Consider the following 11206-nt stretch of genomic DNA (forward strand, 5'->3'; position numbering starts at 1 on the left):
TTCAATTCTAACATTAAAATCTATGCAATACTCAAATCCAGAGTGGTTGGTATGGAGGCAAGCATTTCCCTCATGGGTCCTTGGTTTTCAAGACCAAGCAATGTAAAGCAGGCACACCACTTCATAAGTAAGTACAATAATAATTTCAGTATGAAAATACAGTCAATAATAATAATGCAATCATTCCAAATATATCAAAAGAGCTGATTCTATTTTCTGCTTATGGTTATGAAAATCCAAATCTATAACTGATATCTGATGGTTTGTCTTATCTGTTGCTTGGCAATTAAAATCTGTTTTAAGACATATGTTTCTACAAAGAAATAAACATGTAAAGTTTAATAGTTTTTTCCCTGACCAATGTGCATTGAAAATGGAAAATAAATACAAACAATATAGGAGTGGGCTGAAGATTGTAAATGTTCGGTAGAACTTTTCCTTCACAACATGAGTTCTATAATGTGCTTAACAACCATACATAGTTAAGATCTCGCATGCTATCGTATTCATATTCAATATGTGACACTAATCCAAAAATAATAAGCTTGATGTTTCCTCTGTGGTTTACCAATTCAGTGTCATGACCCCATGTAATTGGTTGACCTGGACATTTTTCCCTGACAGAAATGTAGTCTTTTGTTATCACTCTGCAGTGCAGCAGAGTGCCACAAGCAAACAGAGCTGGGACAGATAATGATGGGACAAGATTGTGGAGATCAATAGATTTCACATGATGGGTAATTGGTTAGGGTGAGCAGCGTGCAAAGTTTCACTACCGTTCAAAAGTTTGGGGTCACTTAGAAATGTCCTTGTTTTTGAAAGAAAAGGCCATTTTGTCCATTAAAATAACATCAAATTTATCAGAAATACAGTGTAGACATTGTTAATGTTGTAAATGACCATTGTAGCTGGAAATGGCAGATTTTTTTTATGGAATATCTACATAGGCGTACAGAGGCCCATTATCAGCAACCATCACTTCTGTGTTCCAATGGCACGTTGTGTTAGCTAATCCAAGTTTATCATTTTAAAAGGCTAATTGATCATTAGAAAACCATTTTTGCAAATATTTTAGCACAGCTGAAAACTGTTGTCTTGATAAAATAAGCAATAAAACTGGCCTTTAGACTAGTTGAGTATCTGGAGCATCAGCATTTGTGGGCAACAGTGAAGAGGTGACTTTGGGATGCTGGCCTTCTAGACAGAGTTGCAAATAAAAAGCCATATCTCAGACTGGCCAATAGAAAGAAAAGATTAAGGTGGCCAAAAGAACACAGATACTGGACAGAGGAACTCTGCCTAGAAGGCCATCATCCCGGAGTTGCCTCTTCACTGTTGACGTTGAGACTGGTGTTTTGCGGGTACTATTAAATGAAGCTGCCAGTTGAAGACTTGTAAGGCGTCTGTTTCTCAAACTAGACACTCTAATGTACTTGTACTCTTGCTCAGTTGTGCACCGGGGCCTCCCACTCCTCTTTCTATTCTGGTTAGAGACAGTTTGCGCTGTTCTGTGAAGGGAGTAGTACACAGAGTTGTAACAGATCTTCAGTTTCTTGGCAATTTCTCACATGGAATAGCCTTAATTTCTCAGAACACGAATAGACTGACGAGTTTCAGAAGAAAGTTCTTTGTTTCTGGCCATTTTGAGCCTGTAATCGAACCCACAAATGCTGATGCTCCAGATACTGAACTATTCTAAAGAAGGCCAGTTTTATTGCTTCTTTAATCAGAACAACAGTTTTCAGCTGTGCTAACACAATTGCAAAAGGGTTTTCTAATGATCAATTAGCCTTTTAAAATTATAAACTTGGATTGGCTAACACAACGTGCTACACCAGTTTTCAGCTGTGCTAACACAATTGCAAAAGGGTTTTCTAATGATCAATTAGCCTTTTAAAATGATAAACTTGAATTGGCTAACACAACGTGCCATTGGAGGGATGGTTGCTGATAATTGGCCTCTGTACGGCTATGTAGATATTCCCTTAAAAATCTGCCGTTTCCAGCTACAATAGTCATTTACAACATTAACAATGTCTACAGTGTATTTCTGATCAATTTGATGTTATTTTAATGGACAAAAAATGTGTTTTTCTTTCAAAAACAAGGACATTTCTAAGTGACCCCAAACTTTTGAACGGTAGTGTATATTATCCAGTTACTTCACAAATGTTGAGGAAGGCTCACCACCATATACAATAATACACATGCATTGAGAGGAAATGCACCAATCCTATTCTGCCTGAGAAGTGAGTCTGTGTGGGTTTAGGTATGGGGACATGGGGTATGGGGCTTATGGTATGGGTACAGGGGTGGAGGACCCAGAATCAAAGTGTCTCTCTCTGGATCTCCCCCTGCTCTATAGGTTGGTCTCCCTCTCCAGTGCCCGTGGTAGTCATACAGAGGACAGCACCTCGCCCGTCGAGTCCAGGAAAGGGTCCTTCTTCTCCCCCTTCTCCAGGTCGATATGGTGGATGGAGCCTGGCTTGATGATCAGGTCGTCTGGTTCCCCCTGGTACATACCGCCCTCCACCTCCCTGTACTTCCCCGAAGCTGGATCCTTCTGGAAGACTTCGCAGAGTATCTTCTTCAGCTCAGGGTCAGGGCAGAACAGGTATTCATAGAGGGCAGCCGCCATTATGCCACCCAGGATTGGACCAACCCAGTACACCTGCAAGACAGGTAAGGTGAAACTCTGTTCAGACAAATATGAACCTATAACCACAGACAGCTGTCATGCATATTTAGACCAGATGTCATGTCTTGTCATGTCTGTAAAGGGGCAGCAATCATTGTTTATGGGCATCCACATTGGAGCCAGGTACCTTTAGGTTCTGCCAAGTCAAACATTTGTCACGGAGAGAGAGAGAGAACACCTGTCAGATAATATGACACCACTCTCAGTTCTGAGGACCTTTCCTAATTATACCCAAGACCCAGATACACACACACACACACACACACACACACACACACACACACACACACACACACACACATACACATACACATACACATACACACTACTATGAACACCTCTGTGACAATAATTGCCCTGGATAATTAATTAAAGAAACACATTCCGTGTTAATGTCCAGAACACCTGTCTTTAGTTGTCTATACCACGGATGTGCTTTTCATTTTATTCTGAAATAGGAAGCTGAAATGAATGAATCTATACCTAGTAGCAAGGGTCAAGTGAACTATCGAGGACGCATGTTTTATAAGAGCATTTCCTGACATTTCAATGTTTCTCTACCTATGAAGCACTCTGTGTTTCTATGGATTACTGATGTCAGTCTGTAGCGCTCATGCCCTCTATGGGGGGTTAAGATGTCCTTGATCGACACTAGATGGGATCCTTCGTAGCTGTTATGGCATGGTGATATGCACTGTGACCTTATTAAGTTTCAGTATGCCCCCCCCCCCCCACCCCAACCGTTGCCCCCCACTTATAATGATATTGACAACATTAGCTACTGGAGGACAGAGATGACCTGAACACTTCTCACACAATGATGCACTAACCTAAACTATATAAACAAAAAGTACACATGAAAGTATACTACAAGCTCTTTATTATAATACACTGCTGTAATAACTGGCATCTGTTTAACCCATGTCTTCACAACCAAATAGCTTGTGATTTCTGTGTAATGCTCAGATTATGACATTTCAGTGGAGTGACTTTTTATATTCAAACATGAAAAGTCACTCCACTTTAGGCCTGAAGCTCTCTCTTAATTTGAAGTGTCCAGGCTTTAACAACTAAAACATCAATGGATGGTCAGTGTTTCCAGATAATTGTTTAGCAGTGGTGGCATTTTTTCTTTCTTTGTAGAATGACTGTGAGAAGGTCAGTTCTGGTGACTTTTTAAAAGGACATTCTACTCCAATTTAATGAAATAAAATTATGCTGGCACGATCTAAAATATGATTTACCCATCCATAAAAGTGCGCAATAATATATTGGTCCATGCCTGGCAGGTGTGCTATTTAGCAAAAAGCATTTGGCGATCACCTGGCTGGCACAGTGGCTAATTAATAAGAATGGGAATGCCCATCTGCTTTTACCCCATTGGGCTAATCATTAGCTAGTTCACAAACTCTAAACATTATCTTGTTGCTAGATAGCATCATATTGATGACTTGAATGTCCCAAAAATATAATGCAGGCCTACCTGTTACACTTTACCCATGTAACATTTGGCCCCGGTCAATATGAAAAGCAAGAGCTAAACTCAACGTGAAAGGCAAGAGGTAAACGCACCTAAACCATTCTGGTGATTCTCCTGTTTGAAAATGATGCAGTTCACTCATTATTAGGAGTTGAGAAATATTTTTTTTTTAGTAATAATGGAAAGCTGGGATCCTCCTCTTTTAACAATGGCCATTAACCCCCTTCAAATGTGTGTATTTCCCGTGACAGTGCAATGGCTGGGTATATGCATATCAATACATGTTTTTCTCCCTGTGGCACACACAATTTAAAAACACCTCGAGAGGAATATTATTTTCTTACATTGAATGCAACAAGCTAATTGAAAATGTAAACTATTCTCTTATGGGGTTGTCGGATTGTTGGCTGAGGATAAGTAAATGTGGACAATAACGTCTTCAAAGTGCGTCTTGGACAAAAAAAAATGTAATGTACCTTTTTCTTGGTGTGTCTGCAGCAATTTTGTAGTAGTGGCACAGCCTGTGTGAGCAGTCAGAAGTATGTGCACAAGAGTCTCTTATGCCTTGACGATACGAGGCGGGCGACACGGGGTACAATACCAGTATTCTGATTAGATATTGTTGTAGACAAAATTCACACAACCTAATCTACTCCTGGCTCTCATTTGGCTCATACAGTAGGTGCCTGCAGGCCAATGCCTGCAGGCCTGCCCTTCACCCACAACTGTGTATGAGTATCCCAGCTAGCACATAATGTTCTGAGAACCATATGTTTCTTGGAGCTTGGTGAGAGCATGGTTGTCCTATATTTATTTAGCATACAACCTTCCCACAACATTCTGTTCTGGGAATGAAACATTCTCAGCACATTTAAGCAACTTTATTTTCTTGGTATTTCATTACTTTAACTTCTCTGGGATATGTGGGACGCTAACGTCCCACTTGGCCAAAAGCCAGTAAAAATGCAGAGCGCCAAATTCAAATATATTACTATAAAAATCTAACTTTCATGAAATCACACATGAAAGACACCAAATTAAAGCTAAACTTGTTGTGAATCCAGCCAACATGTCTGATTTCAAAAAGGATTTACGGTGAAAGCACACCTTGCGATTGTTAGGTCAGTACATAGCCACAGAAAAACACAGCCATTTTTCCAGCCAAAGAGAGGAGTAACAAAAAGCAGAAAGAGATAAAAATGAATCACTAACCTTTGATCTTCATCAGATGACACTCATAGGACTTCATGTTACACAATACATGTATGTTTTGTTTGGTAAAGTTCATATTTATATCCAAAAATCTGAGTTTAGGCGGGACGCTACTGTCTCACTTGGCCAAAAGCCAGAGAAAATGCAGAGCGCCAAATTCAAATACATTACTATAAAAATCAAACTTTCATTAAATCACACATGAAAGATACCAAATTAAAGCTACACTGGTTGTGAATCCAGCCAACATGTCAGAATTCAAATAGGCTTTTCGGCGAAAGCAAACGATGCCATTATCTGAGTATCACGATAGTAAACAAAGAGAAGCATATTTCAACCCTGCAGGCGCGACACAAAACGCAGAATTAAAAATAAAATTCATGCCTTACCTTTGACGAGCTTCTGTTGTTGGCACTCCAATATGTCCCATAAACATCACAAATGGTCCTTTTGTTCGATTAATTCCGTCGATATATATCCAAAATGTCCATTTATTTGGCGCGTTTGATCCAGAAAAACACCGGTTCCAACTTGTGAAACGTGACTACAAAATATCTCAAAAGTTACCTGTAACCTTTGCCAAAACATTTCAAACTACTTTTGTAATACAACTTTAGGTATTTTTTAACGTAAATAATCGATAAAATTGAAGACGGGATGATCTGTGTTCAATACAGGATTAAAACAAACTGTAGCTAGCTTTCTGGTCACACGCCTCTAATTAACAGTACACTTCCAGTGTCCCTCGTTCAAGATGGCCGTACTTCTTCATTACACAAAGGAAAAAATCTCAACCAATTTCTAAAGACTGTTGACATCCAGTGGAAGCAGTAGGAATTGCAAGAAGGTCAATTAGAAATCTGCATTCCCAATGAAAACACATTGAAAAGAGAGTGACCTCAAAAAAATAACAATAGAATGGTTTGTCCTCAGGGTTTTGCCTGCTAAATAAGTTCTGTTATACTCACAGACATGATTCAAACAGTTTTAGAAACTTCAGAGTGTTTTCTATCCAAATCTACTAATAATATGCATATCTCATCTTCTGGGGATGAGTAGCTGGCAGTTGAATTTGGGTATGCTTTTCATCCAAACGTGAAAATGCTGCCCCCTATCCTAGAGAAGTTAAGAGAATGTTTCCTAAAAGTTCAAACATGGTTACATTTAATTACATTTTTGGTAATGTTCTAGAAACATTCTCCAACTGGTTTGACATTGGGAATGTTCTCAAATCGTTCAGAGAATATTAAGAAACATTCTTCTGTGGGAATTTCATTACTTCAGCATAACGTTTCCTACAGGTTTCCTCATGGTTCTATTTAAAATAATGTTCACAAATTGTTCTGAGTACATTAAGAAAAAAAGCTATTCTGTGGGAATTTCAATACTTCAGCATAACATTTTTTGCAGGTTTCCTCATGGTTCTCTTTAAAGTCATGTTCTCAAAACATGAAAAAAACTTTCCATAAAAAACACAAGAACACTTTAATAACGTTCAAAGAACATTCTAAGATTGTTATTTATAACCATATAGTTTATCCTTCAAATACCATCTCCCAATGCACCCTGTGTTTCTGTGGGAAAGGGCAATTTTACAGCTAGCTAGCCACTTCACATGATGATATTATTGTATGTAGCTACGCTTGCCAGCCCAGAGAGAGAGCATTTCCATGTGTCCTATCTGTATTTGGAGTTCAAAATAGTTAATTCAAACAAATCTAGAAGTGGAATTGAAACATTAAATTAAAGTTTTAAGGAAGTTATTCAAAAACCTCCATATAACCTAGAATTTCCATTCTCAGTTAATAAAACCTTCAAAGAAAACTTTCAGCGAACCATAGAAAAACATTCTCAGAACCTCCCTGCAATATAAAAATGTACGTTCCCAGAACAGGCAACATTTTTACTTCTGTTCTCAGAACGTTTAAAAAAATGTCCAGTTTTGCCGTTTGGGAAACTTATGGCTTCATTCCCAGAACCAATGGGAAACCAAAAATGTATGTTTCCTCAACAAATGTGCTATCTTGGATGGGCCTTTGAGGGTGAGAAGGCTGCAGCAGTTTCTTTCTTACCCAGTGGTTCTCAAAGTTCATGGTGACGACTGCAGGCCCAAAGGAGCGAGCGGGGTTCATACTGGCTCCTGTATATGGAATCTAGAACAAAGCAGGGCATAGAGATGCTAACATGAGGGGACTGTAGAGAGAGAGACATGGAGCAAGACCTAGCCAGAACTGCCACAAACTGCCACAACACCTACAGTAGCGTATTGTTCCACATGAATCCATAAAGTAGATAATAAACCTATATAATTGTGGGAATTGTAGTTTAAATGCAGGTATTCCATAGGTATACAAGGTACTAGTTTAGCAGGGATAATCTAGTGGCATGTAGGCAGCACATTGAAATCAAGCTGTGCTGTGAAGAGGGGTAGGTAGCATGTTGCTTTCAGGAGCATTAATTTGCTCAGTGTGGTTTAGGTAGTCCCCTAGTGATTGGTTGCCATGGAGTTGCAACAGCGGTACCCATTGAGGATGTGTATGTGAGAGCAGGTCTGAGAGACATTTGTATACTTTACTGTACTGTGAACTAATGTTTTATGGTATACCTGTTGTACAATTTCACCATTATGATGATTAAAGTACAAACTACATCATCAATCTACATCAACACACTACACATTTTATTCCATAGATGCATTGAATTAAATGTAATGTCTGACTCTTGAGGCCTTCAGGTTTGCTGTAATTCTAGCACTAATAAGTGAGAGATAGAATCACACTCACTGCGAACAGATGACCGATGGCTACAGCGAATCCGATGGCGAGGCCAGCCGAGCCGTTAACGTCAGAGCGTTTGGGGTCACAGGTGGCGAACACCGTGAAGACCAGCTCGAAGGTGATCAGGAGCTCCACCAACAGGCCGCAGCCCACGTTGAGCTTGGGGTTCACCTGGGAAACAAGAGTAAGAGTGAATGAACAATACTTTTCATGACATCAAACTATCCCAGACCTGTGTTCAAATAGTATATTTTCAAATACTTTAGCTGTGCTTGATTGAGCTTGCCTGATGGAATAGTCCCAAAAGAGCAAAATAGATTCAAATACTATCTTATGCATAGTGTCAACTCTGACTGTTGCTATACTTGTTTGGCTATAATCCAGATTCTGTGATTACAGGCCGATCTATATGTTTTACCATAGTCACTCCCAGGCCCCCTCTGACAGACACTGGTGTCACCAGGTAGAGGAGCCCTGCCCCAGTGATCGCTCCCAGGCACTGGGCAGCTAGGTAGAACACACCCTTGGCCAGGCTCAACTTCCGGGTCACCACCATGGCTGCAGTGACTGCTGGGTTGATGTGGCCACCGCTGATGTGACCAAAGCACTGCACCATTGTGGCAATGGCCAGCCCGAAGCAAAATGAGATGAGGACCAGGTCTGCAGGGGGAGGGTTGTCTGACTCGGCCGCCCAATTGATGGTGGAACCTAGGCTGAGGAGGACGAAGATCATGGTGGCTAGGTACTCAGCTGAGACAGCCCTCCAGAAGTCCTTGGTCCAGATTCCTTTGAATGCCACCATCATGGGATGCTGGTTACACGCCGACAGGCAGCTCCTGGCAAAGTAATAATAAATTAATTAATGAAATGATTATCCCCAGTTGGAAGATATCTGTCTGCATGCCTTGAAATTCACTTAGCCCTTCCAGGGAAGGGAACTTGCTCCTGGACACAACATTTATAACTCCACTAGGGAATTGAACCAGTGACTTTCCAATGCACACTATGCCAGGGAGCATAGAGGGATGCAATATGTAATTTTGCAATCAATGCGTTTATAGTAGACTACTTTCAAATTGTGGGTACACTTGGACTCTAACGATGGACTAGGTTCAATGAGGAGAGAGAAATGGAGAGAGTGAAAGAGAGAGGGGGGGACATAAAGATACTTGATAGAAAGAAAGAGAGTGAGAAAGAGAGGGGAGGGGGTTGTCAAGTAAAACAGGTGACTCTCTTGGAAGCTGCCATATGTCACATCCTTGACCCCTAGACAACCTAAACCCAGGGACCTAATGATTGACCAGAACTCATATTTGACTTTTATGACTTTAGTTAATATTATATATCAGAATATAAAATGTTTGACAGCTACATCATATTTAAGTCTAACAAGTTAAATATGTCATCAATAACATACATTTATTTACATGGATAAGTGCGGCAAATGCTTCCATGTTTTATAAATAGGTTATGCATTAACTGAGGATATCAACTCACTCACAACTCACATCTTGTATTCAGTTTTTCACTGCTTTGAGGGTTAAAACAATATGCATTCGCATGGCAAATAACTGGTGTGCATTGTGTTCTACCCCACTATTATTTCTCGAATAACAATTTTCCTAACTCCATTTAGAACTTACCATAAATAAATACAAGATCTCCCACTCTCCTCTATTGCTTTCTCTTCACTCATTCTGCAACAATCCGATTGAATGAGAGAAATGTCTCCCTGTTCTTTGTACTGCACAATAAATAAATCTAACAAATAGTCCCAAAATGTCTACTTACAGACAGGCAGCAGTTGGCTGGTAATGACACAGTGCGAGAGGGGAGGAGAAAGTAGTAGTGGGTCTGTCCGATGAAAATGATCCATGCATTGTGCCGTGGATTGCATCCAGGAGCTTTATTGCGTTAGTAACAGGGCATCACCCCCACGAGAATTAAGCAAACAGCTTGCAGAGGAGGAGGAGACTTCAGTATCAAGGGCAGAGCAGTTCCCGCCCACGAGATAACTCTTACAGAGTGATGGAGTCACCCAACCAACCGCGATATTGTTTTGTCCTCATAGCCTACTCAGAACTGTTGTTCTTATCAGAATTATAAACATGCTGAAACAAACAAAATATTTTCCCAAATGTAAGAGAAGGGTGCAATTGCTGCATGCAATTCGGTGTGTTCCTGCATGTGGGCATTCCTGCATCTGTTGTTGACCATTCTGCCTGCCCTGACTGTCGTTCTGTACCTTGTCACACCACCCTGGATTACTGACCCCTGCCTGCCCTGACCCTGAGCCTGCTTGCCATTCTGTACCTTTCAGACTCTGCTCTGAACTACTGACCTCTGCCTGCCCTTGACCTGTTGTTTGCCTGCCCCCCTGTTTTTGTAATAAACTTTTGTTACTTCGAAACTGTCTGGGTCTTCTCCTGAGCCTTGACAGTTGGTTTTGAAAACAGTATCGCTAGCGAGGATTAATAATGTATCTAAACATTAAAACAGAGCTTGGAGATTGTAGCCAGCTGTTCTCCTAGGTGGCCCCCTTGGGCTCTCAATATAGCTATATTGCATCAAGACACAAGATGATTGCAAGGATTACTCCATCAAAGTAAAGAGGTGATGGTTACCTAACTCTATTGTGCTATTGGTGACATCAACCCAAATTAGTTTTGATTGGAGTGATGGTTGCCCACTAAGCATTTACCGACGATGTCTTTTGGACGTCTTTTTTTGGTCATGTCCGGAACAGGCGTCTTTATTTTTTTGTGCAGTCCGGACTTGATTTCAATGTCCAAGGACGTTTATTTTTGGTCTGGTTTTTATTTGGTCCAAACATAGACGTCTATAATTGGTTTAGATTGGGTCCGGTCCAGACCAAATCTGAACCAATCATAGACATCTATTGTTCATATGTTTGGACAGCACAGTACAGCACTATACAGTACAGCACAGTAGAGTACAGTAAAGTATAGTGTACTGTATTGTACCCTACTTTACTCTAATGTACTCTTCTCTACCGAATTAAACTGTACTTTACTGTAC

The 11206-nt window shown here is 40.4% G+C and overlaps 1 protein-coding gene across 2 annotated transcripts; it reads right to left on the reverse strand.

The window, feature by feature from the left end:
* Window positions 1-2395: 2395 nt before the first annotated feature.
* On the reverse strand, window positions 2396-8993 carry LOC120055569 (aquaporin-4-like). Of its 2 annotated transcripts, XM_039003445.1 has the most exons (4): window positions 8586-8993; window positions 8174-8338; window positions 7463-7543; window positions 2396-2671 (listed from the first exon to the last, which is right to left on the reverse strand). In XM_039003445.1, the coding sequence occupies exons 1-4, from the start codon at window positions 8970-8972 to the stop codon at window positions 2396-2398; spliced, it is 909 nt and encodes a 302-aa protein (XP_038859373.1). In that variant the 5' UTR covers window positions 8973-8993. The 2 variants fall into 2 exon arrangements, with proteins under 2 accessions (XP_038859373.1, XP_038859372.1); XM_039003444.1 differs by lacking the exon at window positions 7463-7543 and having other exon boundaries at window positions 8586-8972.
* Window positions 8994-11206: the final 2213 nt, after the last annotated feature.

This window comes from Salvelinus namaycush, chromosome 11 (genome assembly GCF_016432855.1).
Source record: "Salvelinus namaycush isolate Seneca chromosome 11, SaNama_1.0, whole genome shotgun sequence".
Lineage (NCBI taxonomy): Eukaryota > Metazoa > Chordata > Actinopteri > Salmoniformes > Salmonidae > Salvelinus > Salvelinus namaycush.

Coding starts and splice junctions, on each gene's coding strand:
- LOC120055569 (XM_039003445.1), bottom strand. CDS start 8,972: ATGATGGTGGCATTCAAAGGAATCTGGACCAAGGACTTCTGGAGGGCT. Junction 8,339..8,585: donor GGGGCCTGGGAGTGACTATG/GTAAAACATATA, acceptor CTTGTTTCCCAG/GTGAACCCCAAGCTCAACGT. Junction 7,544..8,173: donor CCATCGGTCATCTGTTCGCA/GTGAGTGTGATT, acceptor GCTTTGTTCTAG/ATTCCATATACAGGAGCCAG.